Raw genomic sequence first — 16588 nt, 5'->3', positions numbered from 1 at the left:
CTCACAAAAACAGAACTTGAAACACAACGTGTGGCAACCTGCCAGGAAACCAAAACTCCAAGGCCACCTCCAGCCTGCTATGCTAGAAATTTCCACCCAGGGCATCCCTAACGCCTAATACCCTTCCCCTCTGCAATGCCATGACTCCTCGGTGAGCCTTAAGTCTCTGCCAAAATGGAGGCAACAGTGGCTGATTTCTTGGCTTTAGAAGGTTCTAAATTCACTACCTTTCCTTTTCTTCTTTGGATGGTTTAGTTGGTCCCCACGCTGGCCAGTTTGTCAGCCACAGTAAGAGAGGCTTAGCTGGTGCTGCCATTTAAATATAGACTATATATGCAGCCTGTCTTGTGGATAAATATGTCTGTGAGACAATATTCTAGTCACGGGACTGAAGCTGAATGAGAAACACAGTTCTAAGATGGGGATAAATATAAATGGATTTAATCACCACAATGTCCCTATGAATTATATTCTAGAGAAAGTGGTGCAGAGAAGTGACGTGTGCAAGGGATAAGCAGTTTTTAACTTACCCTCGTTCAGTGGTTTCTATTCCTGCAACTGAATACAAACCCAATTAACATCCTTTTAAGGAAGAACGCTAAATAGCTTTTCAGTCAGACTGACATCTTCTCTGAGGAGTCCTCTCAGCTCATCTTCTAAGTTGCTCTCAGATTTCTTTCCTTTATGTGTGTGTCAGCGTGTGTGACTCCTGATAGCTTCATTATCAGGAACCCAATATTGCACTGGATTTTTACATGGGTTCTGGAGACCTGCTCTCAGGTCCTCATCCTTATGTGGCAATCACTTTAACAATCAAGCCGTCTCTCCAGCCTGGGATTTCTTTCTTTCCTCCTTTCCCCGGGGTCCAAAGACAAAGGATCAAGGGTCGTCTGCTCGAGAGCAACAAGCTAAAACACTCAAACTTCAGAAAACAAATCTCTAAGTCCATTTCCAAAGTGATTCAGGTGCATTTAGAAATGTAAGGTAACTAGGGTGAACTTAGCTAGGTAAGCAACTTCATAACCATGTCCACACTGGTCATATGGCCATATGGTAACTATCACAGTGAGGTCTCTTTAAAGGAACTACCAAGGTAGACATTTCACAGACAGCTTTGTCAGAAAAACCAACAAATGAACAAACTTACCTTTATCATTCTGGAGAGGTCACCAGCATCTGCTAAATCCAAAACTATGTTAAGCTCATTATCTTTGATGAATGATGCATAATATTTAATTACATTTGGGTGATTGAGTTGCTAAGGAAAAAAAGTAGAAATCAAAAACTTTTGTTTTAAATTCCAGAGTCATGCATAGTTTTTAATAATTTTAATTTAGCTATGGCAACTCATTTTTAAATTGCAAATATCTTGACAGCATATTTTTATTATAGTCAATTTTAAAACACCTAATTATTCAAAGTAAAACTAGATATGAATAAATTTTATTTTAATATTTTATTAGTTACAATAAATGATTTACTCAAGATTTTAAGTACTGTTATGACTAGTAGGCATATAAATAAATGTAATAAGTAAATAGTAGTAAATTCATTAATTGCCCAAAATTATATTCTTCAAAATGAGACCTGTCATACAAGAACATCCAACTGCAAAAGTATTTCTTTAGACTCCTACTTTTAAAATTAGAGCGGTTCCTAGGCAGCTAGACTGCTCAAACCCACAATTAACATCCATTATACAAGATCTAAATACTGATTTTATATCAAGAAATATAAATACATAGAATCCATCTATGTGAGTTGACTAAGATCATCTCTAAGGAAAAAAATCTCACCTTGTAGAAACACATGCAGCAATCTATTCACATTTACAATTTTTCTGTTCAAACTTTAAACAAGTTAATGCAAGACATAATTTCTCAAAGAGGAACTCTCATAAATTATAGATGATTTTCTTTATACGTAGTTTTTCTTCCATGCTGTTCATAGTGATGCTATTTCTACTTTTAAAAGTGTGTGTGTGTGTGTGTGTGTGTGTTTAAAACAGTTACTTCAAATGCAAAGAGTGGGAAAACATAGTTTTGAAATACTTTGGTTAAAACTGATACATTTTAAGAACATAACACAGATGCATAAAACACAACGTTTTTCCTTTCTCTAAAGAGAAGCTCTTGCTTCACAGCCCAGGCTGGCCTGGAGCTCAGGTTCTTCCTGTCTTAGCCTCCCAGGTGCTGGGATCAAAGTGGGAGCCACCATACCTCACTGAAAACAAATAAATACAGCAAAAGTCATTCTGTAAAAACATCACTAACAAGGAACCACTGACCAGGTTACTGGACCCACATCACACTCTCGGGTGGACAAGGAACTAATATTAATTCCTGTCTTACTTTGTCTATGTCTGTAGAACTGATTTCAGAAGTGTTTACCACCGCGAAGCATCTGGGTTAGTCCAGGCTCTCAGTATGACACATCGCGACATGACACCAATACACTTGTAGTATTTAACCAGGAGGATAGGCTACATAGACCATTCTTTAAAAAAAAAAAAAAAAAAAAAAAAACTTCTCTGGTGTTTTAGGCCTGTGTATCTGTTCTGTTTTGAAAAAGTGGACTCTACCTAATATTGTGATTTAATTATTCTATCATAAATCAAAATTATATTCTCCAAAACATACAAACCCTTAAATTATGCAGTGTCACATGAAACCAGTGTGACATTTTAATAAATATTTTTATCAACATATTCAGAAATATTAAAAAATAGCCCATAGTTCAATACTTACCTTAAGGAGATCTATTTCTTTGATACAATCAGCATGTGCTTTGGCATCCATTAAATCAAATATCTAAAAAGGAAGTTTAGAATCATTTAATAAAATAGTGACCTACACTTTAGCCTAACATGTAAATTCATGGTAACATATTATACAAATACATATACATATACATATACACACAGAGAGATGAAAATTTTATTTGCAGTTATTGGCTGTGAAAGTCCATACGAACTTTACCTTATGTTAACAGAAAACAACAACAAAAACCTTAGATGCTTTTCCTCCAAAAAGCAAACAGTTGGTTATATACTGGCACTCACATCTGCTAATCAAATGACCAGGATGGAGGTGATGATCCATAAGATAATGCAATAATAATCAATGTGCACTGAACAGTTAACATAACTGTGTGCGTTTCATGAACCATTCCATCTAATTCTCATGTAACTGTTACGAAGATAACAGCATTCCCATGCTGTAGATGAAGAAAAGGATGCTTCAAAACTTAAGATACTGCTAAAGGGTTATGCATCATCAGTGGGGCAAGAGGCATTTACTGTTAGTTCCTCCACTAGCCGCCTGTTCCAAACCTCTACTCTGATGTACAGATGGTTTCCAATAGGTCTGACTTGTATGCTTGACAGGGATGGTATAGCACAAAGGGGTGATGACTGATCATTTGAAGATTTGGGTGGCAAAATTTTATTATTTTAAATACCAAGTACAGGTACACATAAATATCAGATACACTATATATTTGGCATAAGTTTTTCATGAAAAGGGATTAGGAAACAAAAGTTTACAAGGCATCCTTGGGATGTTATAATGAAGAAAAGGAGGAAGAAAAATACAGAAACAAATGAACAAAAGGATGTTCCTGTATCTTTGAAAGTAGGTCATTTCAAGGTCCTAAATATGTAGAAAACAATGTTTTTCAAATCTTAGTTATTATATTGCAAGTGGATTAAATTTAACATTTTTTAAAATTAATGATGTGTTTAGTGAACGACTGGAATTGAGTCTTGCCACTTCACACAGTCAGGTAGGTATGTAGCTTGAATTCGTTGGGGCAATCCAAAACAACCTTTTTATTTTTCTTTTTTCTTTCTTTTTTTGCTTTTTGTTCTCAAGATAGGCTTTTTCTGTGTCCATACAGCCTTGGCTGTCCTGGAACTCACTCTGTAGACCTGGCTGACCTTGAACTCACAGAGATCCCCCTGCCTCTGCCTCCCAAGTGCTGGAATTAAAAGCATGGACCACCATCACCCAGAACCAAATCTTTTTAATTAGGGAAAGAATACTGACACCTCCCAGTGGATGTTGCCCTCTTTACCAGAACCTCATACAGGCAAAGCTGGCTGCAAGTTGGAGGCAAGGATGGAGGCACAGGACTTGTGATAGTGTGATGGCAGTCATACAGGGACTAACACTGAGACCTGAAGCCTGGATCTTTCAGCTAGCTCCACAGCCAGTGATTTTTCACACTAGCTGGGCCTGCTCTGAGTTCTAACACTCATAGATACTCAATACTAAAATGTGTGTGTGAAGTGCCGTATCAGAAACCTCAAAGGGAACCCCCATGTGGGGAAGGGATAACATTAAAAGTAGAAAAAAATTAGAGGCTTCTACTAGCCAGAATGAAAGACATCTGACTCATAGACGCGAATCTAGGATAAGGGCACATAATTACAGCTTATATTCAGAGGCAACTTTTAATAGATATGCTTCTGAATATTCCAAGATGCACAGGGCTCTAATTTTCTCATATTGAAATAAAACCAATATAAGAGAACAGTTCTCCCCAGAGGTTAAGAAGAGGGTGGGGTTGGAGAATGGGTACAAGGTACAGTTACATAACAAGTAGAGGATCTGAATGTTCTAGAGTACACACCATAGGGCAAAAACTATAAATAATAACTCACTACATAGTTTATTTGAAGGAGGAACTAAAAGAGGGGGTATTTGCAGCTTCCCAACAAAGAGAAATTTACCGTAATGATGCCGGCCGAGCACCACATATTGCACACATGTAGTAAATTATCAGTTATGCCACAGAGATTTATAATCATGTCTCAATTAACAGCAGTACAAAAATCAAACAAGGACATTAATTTCAAGTTGAAGACAAACATAGCATCCATAAACCTACTAGACTAAAGAACCGAAACTTAGCCCCTTCCATTTGCTGCAGTGATTCATACAGTTTTAGGGTAAAAACAGGAGCTCAGAGGAGCAGAAGGCAGAGGACAGAGAGGTTAGTGGAGGGTGCCAGGGTTACTACCAGTTGTTAGAGCGCTCTCTATAGGAGGCTTTGGTAGAGACAGGAAATAGGTTGTCTATAAACGGGCACCAAAATCAGGGATGAAAACGAAACAACTAACATTGAAATATATCTAGGGTCACCATTACTGAAGAGAAGAGGAACGTCATGCACCAAGTTAAGTTCGAGGTAATCCTAATCATAGCTTTAAGTGAGACCGGGATACATGAGACCTTGGCTATAAATGTATATATGTATAAAATTTTATTTATATATAAATATTATATAAAATAATTATAATACCATCTAAAATTTTATATAAAATTATACACACACACACACACACACACACACACACACACACGCACACATGTACACACACACATATCCATCCAAATGGGCACCAAGAGAAATGACAAATTCTTGGTTAGTCCTGAGTGCTGACACCATTCTCAGAACCACTGGCCTTAGGACTCGAGGTATCGAGGTAACTGGAACCTTCCTAGGAGAGTTGGTGTGTTGGGTAACCACAGGCTCCCTATGAAAAACCTGCCCAAGAGGAGGGGAAAGAAGAACAGCAGCCTCAGTGATTAAAAAGATCTAAAGCCCCAAACCCAGAGACTCACAGAAATAATCACAATAATCAACAACTCTTAGATGGGAGACTATTTTAAAAACAAGAGCCTGAGAGTGAGAAGCACAAAGGCTTTAGAAAATCATATCACACACACACACACACACACACACACACACACACACACACACACGTGCGTGCTACATGGAAACCATATACATTTAGCTCATATTAGGTTTCGGTCCATTTATAATGGTGAATTGAGTTTTATTTTTAACTAACTAACAACATCAAAAATTGCTCTTTAAACCCTGGGGAAAAAATACTCATTGCTGGCACATTTAATGTGACAACACTTTCTGAAACAAATATACTTACAAACGCATTTAACTGGAAATGCGTATCTTATCTTTCTTTAGTCAACATGTCAAGACAACAGTAAAGGCTGAATCTTTGGAATAAATCATTCCCAGCACAGATTCAAAGCTGCCTGGTGATTTAATGAGCAAGGAAAGACAGAAGAAAAAAAAAATACGGGTGTGTGTGTGTGTGTGTAAAACAAAAAAAGACTTTTACATTACATACATGTATAAGAAAGGCTTCAGGAGGCATTATTTTCAATCCAAGGTTTCTTTGGCTTCAAAACTTATTTTATTCTTGGTGAGAGACAGTTATTAGTTGTGGTTAAGTAAGTAATGGCTGATAAATTCTTGGTATTCTCTGAATCACTTTGAAGAGAATTTCTCTGTCATCTTTAAATTTCATCCAAATTACTCATAACTTACAAAACTCAAAAGTTAATATCAGTCCATCTTGAAAAAGAGTCATTCATGTAACTTAATAGAAATGTCTCTAAAAAAAGCACGTATTGAACTATTATGAAAGGACACATAAAATGCAGCAAAGACACACACACATACACACAATGAGTGTAATATATACATATGTGCACCCATAAACAACGAGTGTAAATATCTTAAACTTCCCACATGGAAATCATCTCTTGGGCCCTACTACGTTAAAGGACCTGAATAAATAAATTGAGCAGCTTGTCCCTACATTGGGTAGCCTCGTCATCCTGTGACAAATCCTCATCCCTCCTTCAGCCTCACACTTAAAAATGCCTCAGTTGTTCCCCACATTTTGCCCCACTTAACCCAACATCAGAAGAAGGCTTCCTTCCCTCTTTTCAAGCTACCCAATGGTCAGCAGAACCCCCAGTCTTTACTGAGTAGTAGAAAAAAGGAGAGCCTCAATTTGCCCCCTTCACCCCCACAAAAGCTTTCTACAGAGAGTGGGTGGAAGGTACTGAGCCTAGTGAATGGGGTACAACCACACTCCCTCTATCACTCAGTTCCTATGAGAGAGAGAGAGAGAGAGAGAGAGAGAGAGAGAGAGAGAGAGAGAGAGAGGAACTTGCAAAGAAAACCTGCAAATTCTCAAGAAAGAACCTGAGCCCTCTATGCTGGGAGACTTGGAAAAATGACAACGTGTGAACAAAGACTTGAACACAGGAGACAAATGAGGATTAAGGATTAGAAAGACAAAGAGGGACTGGAATGTGATAGCATCTGTCTTAGAAATGACTAAAATAACAGAGCGGTGTGAAATCAAGTTACAGATACCAAGGAAGTCTGAATAATATTGCATGGTACTTGACAGTCAGATGAGGTCAATGACAAGTAGGGTTTGAAAGAGGAAGGGGAAGACATGAGAATAGCTGGAGGGGGATAGTGAGACTTGGAGACAGAACAGGTAACACAGAGGGAGGCCATAGTCAGGGACATACAGACACCATGAGCTTAGCCCCAGGAAGGTCAAGATCATGCCAAGGAATGGACAGAAATAAAAACAGAGAGAGACTCAAAGTATAATTAAAACAGTCAAGGGAGAAGGACAGCGCTGTCTTCCACACTGGGAAGGGTGAGATTACTGCAACAGAACATGATGAGAGGTGGCCATGACAAGCAAGCCATACTGAAAAGGACTATGCTGTGCCAAAGGAAAGCAACGCTTCACATGGGAATGGTGTGTGAGGAGGTGGGAATGCTAACCAGGCCAGATTCACTGAAAGAACAAGGTCAGAACAAAGGACAGGTGTACTGCCCTTCAAACCCGCCTCCAACATGGAAACCACAGATAGTTCAATGAATTTGCTGTCTTCTAATTAATATTTACAAAACGTTTAAAATTTCATGCTTTTATCTCATTCATATTGCAACTAACATTTACTTAATACCTGAATACTTCTCAAGTAGCAATTTGTAGATAACATTGTATATCAAAAATGATGAATCCACTTTTTGCATAGTTGTTTATTCTTTAAAAATATTCTAGACTGTATTACTCACCCATGTAAACTTCTTCAATGGTTACCTTACTCTTATAGCAACATATAAATGAACTTCTCTCCAAAGTCTTTGAAAGAACCCCTCAAATGTCTAGACTACCTTCTAGCTCTGGAACCCAATACTACTTCACCCTCCCACAGTGATCTGCTCTTAGTCAATTCTAAAACTCTCCTGTTCGCCAACCTTGGACCGTACACTCTGTTCTGGGAACTTCCTTACTCCTGCTGTTTGTATTACAGACTCCTCTTCTCCACCTCAGCTTAGGTTTCATTCACATCCTCAGGGAAGACACTGCCTTGCCACACACAGTCCAAAAAGCTGTCCACCTCCATTACGGTTGACTCTAATATCACACAGTCATTTGGTTTTGGTATGTAATTAGTTGATTTGATTATTTGTGCCACCTCAACCCCTGGCACCCTGGCATCCCTATACTCAAAGAGTCTAGAATGTTTGGAAGGAGTCTGGTGGAAGCTCCACATCAATTTCCATCCCCATCTCTTTCCTAAACCCGCCCCTTCAAAGCCCACCAAACACAGCTCCTCCCCCAGAGAGGCTCAAGACTACTCCCACAGGGTTTATAAGTGGCATCCTTGAAAACAGACACATCTTCGGTCTCACGTGCCCGTCTCCTCTCTGCGGGGCCAGGGAATTGCCAGAGAGCACTTTACCCATTAAACCTGGGCTTTCCAATTCAGTCTGATTCTGTTTGCTACATTGGTGGAGAAGCTTTCAGGAAGTCTAAAACTTATTAATTTGTCTCTCACAATGAGAGTTACCTAACCATTCAATTACCAAGTCCCTAGTACTCAATATTATCTGCCATATAGGAGAGCTCCAACAAATATTAATAGATATAATAAAAAAAACTTCAACAATACAAATAAAAAGTGACTTTCACTGCACTTAGTCACTGGAACTAAAATCAGAAAAGCCCATTTTGACATTAGTCATCTGTTTAAGCTAAATTCATTAGAATCTCACAATACTATTTAACACTCAATAAGACTACAAATTTACTATTTTTTATGCCTGGAATGATTTCAAATAAGATTGTAGGCATAAAAAAGACTTAGTTTTTAAATTTGTATTATTAATTGTGGTGTGTGTGTGTGTGTGTGTGTGTGTGTGTGTGTGTATGTCTTGTGCATGAATGTGGATGTATCTACCATGGTGCACAAGTTGAGGTCAGAGGCCAACTGTTGAAAAGTTGACTCTCTCATTCCATCTGTGGAATCTGAGTGTTGAAACTGGGTCACCAGGCTTGCACAGCAAATACCTTTCTACTGAACCATCTCATTGGTCCAAGAAGCTTTAATTTTAAGACTACTTTACTAAGACTAATTTACTTTAAAGCTAATTTGCCTTTTCAAGTGAACCTTACCTCAACAGCCTCAACTGTTCTCTGCTCAAGAAAATGCTGACTAAGTATCATCCTTACAAATATCCCTCAGTTTTCAATATTTCATTAACTCCAGGCTTGAAAGAAGTCTACAGAAATTAAACAATGAAATCTCATAAAAACTACAGATCATGTTCAGTGGGCATAGCAAACTGCAGCACAGACTGAGTCTACGGCTAGAGAAGCTATGAAGACATGGACATCAACTGGGGCATTATGGAAGAAGCCATCACTGTGCATTAAATTTTAATACACACAGAATTACATGCATACATACAGAATTACATACATACATACATGTAGAATCTGACTACATACACAGACTCTAGAACTTAAAATTATCACATAAAAAGGGGCAAATCGTAGTTGACAATTTTTAAAGTTATACTCCTAATGCTCTAAAACAACTAAAAATGAGTAAATCAATAAATACCTAAGAATACATTTCCAGGAAGTTTCATAAGATCAAAAAGATGAATTTGAACAAAATGTTCAAAATGAAGTTTTTAATAAATGTACATGAAGCATATTTTTAGAATAGTGTCATGAACACATATAACCCAGGAAGCAAAGAGAAATTAAACTTTAATGGGCTATGGATCAAATTACTTGGTAGTATTCAAAAATTACAGTAATAATAGCCAAATTACTTGAGATACCGTAAGCCCAAATACCTACTTCTCCCCTGCTTTTAGACAGGTAAGGCCATACCATACACTCCAGTCATACCATAGCTCTGGACAATGAACTAACAAGAGTGAACAGAGACCATGGGTACCAGATCTAAGAAGTTCCTCAACAATCTTCCAGGAGAAAGTGCAGAAGTTTGAGAGTCACCTGACCCATATATAGTTCTGGCAAAGCCCTCCCACAGCTCCGCCCGCCAATCTGTGTTCCTTTGAGCTGCTCCCATCAAAGCGTATGCCAGGATTTTAGAAAGGCCTTTCTTCTATCACCCGCTACCATTAGAATTTCATTAAATCCCAGCACAAATATTTTGGTCTCCTAGTCTTATACCCTGACCAATGACACTAAGTAATTAAAGAAAGTGGATGGAATGGATTGTATAATCAGCAGGGAGGGAAGCTGTGTATGAAAAAAAACACAGACAGGGAAGAAAAATTAACACAAAGAGGTTCAGAGTGGTTACATCAGGTAAGATACAATCTTACTCGTTGAAATGGAACCATAATGGAATGAATATGGGTTTTTAAAAGACTGTTTTCTGTTCTTGTGTGCTTTAGGCTTTCTGATTTCTTTATAATTTCAAATAAGCAATAAGCTCAGTACAGACACTCCCTCCACTTTACAGACACAGGCAAAACTGCAGTGAAGTAGCTGGAATCCAGCACATTGGTTTTGTTTTTGGTTTTGATTTTTTTTTGTTTTGGTTTGGTTTTTTTGTTTTGTTTTGGTTTTGGTTTTTTTTTTTTTTGAGACAGGGTTTCTCTGTGTAGCTTGTTCTAGAATTCCCTCTGTAGACCAGGCTGGCCTTGAACTAAGAGATCTACCTGCCTCTGTCTCCTGAGTGCTGGGATTAAAGATGTACACCACTACTGTCTGGCCTGCACATTGGTTCTTAAAGGCTGTACATAAGTGGACTGCATGATACAGGACAGAGTCCTTAAGGTTCCTGAAGGTTAAGCTCGGGGATCAGATGGTGAAGTTATGAATATTCCACTATAGATTTGCAAACATGGAAATAATTACAGAAGCAATACTTTAGCATCTGCACAGCACACAGCCAAAACATTCTGGAAGGATTTTCACAGAGTTCTGAGAGTAATGATGTAGGGTTAATTGAATATTTGTTTGGAAGTGTTCACAGCAGAACATCACCTGGTTAGCAATGCTCTTTCATTGTAAGGAGAGCAGATTACTATTTTTAAAAATGAAGAACAGTGGTTTTCCTAGTTCAACACAAGTGTAATACATCACAGAAATCAATAACATGTCTGAGATGCAAATACAATTCTCCCCATAAAACTTTAAAACACTGTTCCCTAATCCAATAAGCTAGGTCTTGCTTTATAGCATCATTCGTCTCTTCAGTACCAAGTTAGGTTTGCACTGGGAAGACAGCACAGCATCCACACTTGAGGAATGACAAAAATCCTAAGCAAACTGATACCTTCCTACAGCATCCGAGGCACATGGCACAAAACAGGGGCAGCCAGACTCAAAGAGGGCAGTGGACGTTGAACAGAAACGCAATTATACACACTAACCCACTCACTGTCAGCCTTCCGAACGACAAAGAGCAAAACACAGGCAAGGCGAAGGAGCTCAGGTGCTAGCGAGAACCTAAGGGGTGAAGACACTCCTTCCCAGGAGCCAACCTCCACGCCCTTCTTCCTTCCTGGCTCTACTAACAAGGCTTTGCCATTAAACACGAATCATAGGAGAGAACCAGAGCCCTGTTCCTTTCCCACGTATCCAGTCAGTGGGAACCAACAGGGGAGCCCAGAGAGCCTCTGAATTTTATCCCTTGGTCTCCTCCACCACCTTCGGCAAAAGGTGAGGTTTCCTCTCCTCCATGAGGAACTGAGTGAGGAATTTGTAACTGCATTTTGAGACTACTGAAATCTGAAGGCATCTCCGCCTAAGGATCTGTAGAGAATCCTTTGCCTACTGCTCAAATTCCTCTTCCTAGTTCCATCCCTCCCATTTATAGCCTGGCTTCAACTCCCAATAGCTCAAACTGACATCTCTATTCTGTAAAGTCTTACTTCAATCAGGAGTCCATGCCACAGGGTTTAACATGCAATTGTTTTAAGCAAACTCTTTGTCCTGAGAGCCAGACTATTAAATTGGAACATATTAGAGTTTTAATATGAATTAAAGAGTCTTTAGGAGAGGAGTAATCTTACCCCAAGTCGTGTGTTTTCCAAACACTAACATCTGTATCCTACATCGGTCTCGCTATAGAATCCAGGCTGTCCTCAAACTCAAAACCACCCTCTTGCCTCAGCCTTCTGCTGCCAGGAATAATATGAACTAGTCCAACTTTGGAAAAACAACCCAGAATTAACTTGTGGTATACAAACATGCTCTACAGAACACGTTTTCTACTTTTAGGCACAAATTAAAAAGCATTCCTTACATGTTCATACTAAAAAAACATATAACAATATCATGCACGCAAATACTTGTAAGGAACCTCAACAGTCACCACATTTATAATGTAGATCCCTTTGAGGAATGAGTAAAAGACACAAATAAAAAATATTTTAATGTTTACTTCTTAAGCTGAGTATTGGGTATAGGGACACCACCATTGTTGCTTATAACCTAAACATATGCCACATGGATCTTTCATTTAAAATATGGTTTTTTTTTTTCTATGAGATCAAACACACTGGCTCACACATGGCAGGTAAGCACTCTCCCTTGAGCTATCTATGCCTAACCCTAATATTTCATTTTTGAAGTATGAATGAAAACTTTGTTTCTGTAAGGACTACTACAAGCATATTGATCATGTGAGAAATAAAAAAATAAAAAGAAGACATTTAGGTTTTCAGAGGTTTCTACAAACACAGGGTCTCAGAGCAAGTAACACAGCGAAATGGGGCCCAGATGGCAGGAAGCAACAACAACTCATTCACTGAGCAGGTAAGTAAACTGTGTGATGCCATTCATACTTTAGCACAAAAGGCTAAGTGCTTTCCAGGCTGAGGACCCTCGTTAGTTGGGACAAATGGAACTTGGCAGGGCTCTGGAAAGTAGGCATGCTTGCTCATTATCTGTGTTCAGGGAGACTAGAATATGAGGGTTAGGGCCAGGCTTGGGAGAGGAGCCAAAAATGATCAACAAATTCAAAAAGAGTAAAACTGGCCAATAAAACGGACTCTACAGTGACACTAATACAACACAGAGACTGTAAATCCCAGGTCAGTGCTCTCACTTCCTCTATGTCACCTCCCCCATAAGATTCACCTGCCACTCACTGACGTCATGCAGTGTGTTTGATGAACCAATCACTTCTTTCAGTAACAAATAGATACAGAGCTCCAGCTGAGCCACTCTACTTCAATGTCTAGTTGGAAGTGATGGCGACAGCATACCTCTACCTCTTGAGATCTACCATCACTTCCAGTCATGGTTGGTTAAGGGGGGAAATAGTTGTCAACATTTTAAAGCCTGGAACATTAATTTCTGTTTATTAGAGGAACACATAATAAAACTATAACACAACAGATTTAGCATGGCCTTGTGCAAAAGACGCTATGGAAAAGTTAATTTCTGCCTCATATTTACCTTCAAAAGACACTTTTAAAATACAATGTTCTTTCTTAGGATGCTCAAACTATAGCTCCTTGACCCAACTCTTTCCAGGACCCAAGTGCTTCCCATCTAGTTCTTAGACACCATCATCTTACATGGATTTATACAGTTAGAACCATCTTACCTGCACTTTTTTTAAAGCTATTGGCACTCCATCCAAGAGACAGGATGTTCTGTAAACTTCACTAAATTGTCCATGATTGATTTTCTTTTCTATTCAGAAGTTGGTTAAGGTATTGTAGCCCATATCTGGTCGTAATGCCTTCTGCAATTAAAAATAGTACAAAGAAGGTTCAATCACACAATAGACACAAAAATGTGACTTAAGTAGGTAATGGTATGGTACATACATACTACCTGGAGTAAACTTGCCAACAGCCCATGCCAATAACATTTGAGCTCCTCAGAATCCACCAGGAAACTGAAGATACAACTTCTAACCTGGAAGAACTTACACTATAGGACGCTTGGGGGATGATAATAAGATTAAATGTACACAGCATTTAAGAATGGACAGCTAGCCAGGTGTAGTGGCATACACCTTTAATCTTGGCACTTGGAAGGCAGAGGCATGCTGGATCTCTGAGTTTTAGGCCAGCCTGGTCTACAGATTGAGTTCCAGGACAGCCAGGTCTACAGAGAAACTCTGTTTCAATAAACAAACCAAACAAAAGAACAAGAAACATAATAAACCAAGGGAAATGGGTGACAGAGGAGGAGAAGGATTTTGAAATTTTAGGTAAGACTTTCCTGTAATTTGTCTTTAGTTCACAGAGTATAAGCCAGTATCAAGCATTCTTGTTTTCTGTGGTGCTTACTCTCTTTCTCAAAGATTCTTTGAATTGAAATGAACGCCACCCCCTACAACCACCCCCCAATACACACAGGTGGTTTTGTTTCTTACTTGGAATTGTTGGATGCACTGGTCCAGGAGACTGGAGGGAAGAGGCAGGGAATAGGGTTCAAGATGGCTGTGGGTATGAATGGAGACGGCCCTCCAGGAGAAAGATTTCAGTGAACCACCTAACTAAGGAATGTTTAGGACTGGGGAGCCTGGGGACAAACCCTAATTTACATTAAGTGGAATGCTCCTATAGCAAGGCTTTGTACCTGGTAGTAGGATCCTATCAAAATGGCTAGAGCACTTGCCTAATTAGCATGTGGGTCATCAGGGGAAGAGCCTTTGCAGGGAACTGTGTCAAGAGTCACCCTAGAGAGAACTCAGGCATCCTGGGCCTAGAGACATCCTCCAGATAAGAGCAGGAAGCTCTTCTGAGGAGGGAGGGAATTTCCATATTGCTGAGCTATTGAGATAAGTTTTCAGGCCATGGGGAGACTGTGACCTCTACTCGGCAGTGATACACATATAATCACTTATTCTAATTTGTCCACTAATACATGCAACAATTTCTTAAATTCCTGCCAGTATTTTAGCTTCTGAAAAACTAATGAGCTAGCTGAATAAGTAAATAAATGAATGAATAAATAAACAAATATTTCCAGTGGCAAGAAGTTTGCCATTATACTATTATATTTTTAAATAATATTTGCTGTGGGCTGCAGGAATATATAAGAACTCAGCTGGTTATGGCAAAGTCACTACCTGGAGGGATCAGGGAATTCCTCCAGAAGAAGCCAAATCCCAAGGAGTTTTTGGTGTTACTTGGCTTGTTATATATCAGCTGTCTTCTGTTATGAAAATCATGTGTGCCTTCATAGTTTTCCCAGTTGACTTTTCCCTAAGAAGGGCTAACAGTGTGGACTGATCACTCTCTGGACATACACATTCCAGAATTTGGAGAACAGCCTCAGGAAAGGCTTTCTCTGGAATCAGATAGCTCCCTTAGCAACTTTCAAGGACTACAGGAAGCACCGCCCAGGTGGGTGCTCAACTTCCAAGGACTAACAATAGCAGCCCATGTGCAAGTCTCCTGACTTAAGGTAAATTCCACAAGGGGACACCACCACCTAGGTCAGGTGGACATTAAGTAAAGCTTTACACAATTTAGCTCAGACCCTCCCTTCTTATACCGGCACTTCCAGGGCACAGGATGGAGAAGGAAGAAGAGAAAAGAGAATGGAAGAACTAGATGGGTAAGAACTTGAGAGGAACCAACCGAGATGGGGAAGAACTAGATTGAAGGACTAGAAGAGAGTACTAGAGGAACGAGATGGAAGATGAGGAAGAGCCAGATGAGAGAGAAGGAGATGGAAAGGAGCTGATAGGGGAAAGAACTAGATGGATGAGAACCTAGAAGGGACAGAACTAGTTGAAGGAATTAAGATAGAACCATGAAGATAGAACCTTAGAGGGGACAGTAAGTAAATATAGAGAGAAATCAGGCAAGAAAGGAGCTAAACATGAGAGCTGTGTAGAGAGAAAACAATCACACAATAATAAAGTGTATGAACTAAGGAGTTTCGTGTACATAGATTCGTTTCTTTTCATCAAAGATTAATTATCAGCTGGTTGTAGATTCTTCCTGGGAGGGGAATATTGAGGGGCTGGACCCTTATAGTCCCCGATAAATATTTTACGGTCTTTGTGGAAATCTTTTCATTCTTTTTAAATTTGCAATACAATACATTTTGATCATATTCTTCTCCCTTCCCTCCAGTCCTCCCAGCCCCTCCCTACATTCACCCAACCTGAAATTCTCTCGCCTTCTCGCTCTCACAAAACTACAAAGAAAACAAAACAAAACCTCCAAAGACAAAAAGACCAACAAGCCATAACAACAACAAAGTACCCACAAAATAACCATGGAGTCCACTCTGTGTTGGTCAACTACTTCTGAGCATGGGCTTTCCCAGGAGTATGGTTGGCATACCTGGTATCACTCATCCCACTAAAGAACAGATGGTCCCTCTCCTAGCAGCCATTCAGAGCTTCTCGGGTAGAGGTAAAATAATTTCATTCTTAACTAATATTTTTTTTCTGCTACTGCTAATCAACCCAAAACGAGACGAATC

At 39.2% G+C, this 16588-nt stretch overlaps 1 protein-coding gene across 1 annotated transcript in view; it reads right to left on the bottom strand.

Annotated features, from left to right (window-relative positions):
- Nek7 (NIMA related kinase 7) overlaps positions 1-16588 on the bottom strand; it is a 131655-nt gene that overhangs the window by 42039 nt on the left and 73028 nt on the right. Inside the window, 3 exon segments of the mRNA XM_036201761.1 lie at positions 1148-1258; positions 2748-2810; positions 13740-13880. Of these exon segments, the coding sequence (XP_036057654.1) occupies positions 1148-1258; positions 2748-2810; positions 13740-13880 (315 nt within the window).

This window comes from Onychomys torridus, chromosome 11 (genome assembly GCF_903995425.1).
Source record: "Onychomys torridus chromosome 11, mOncTor1.1, whole genome shotgun sequence".
Taxonomy (NCBI): Eukaryota; Metazoa; Chordata; class Mammalia; order Rodentia; family Cricetidae; genus Onychomys; species Onychomys torridus.
This window is presented reverse-complemented; position numbering and strand designations above follow the sequence as displayed.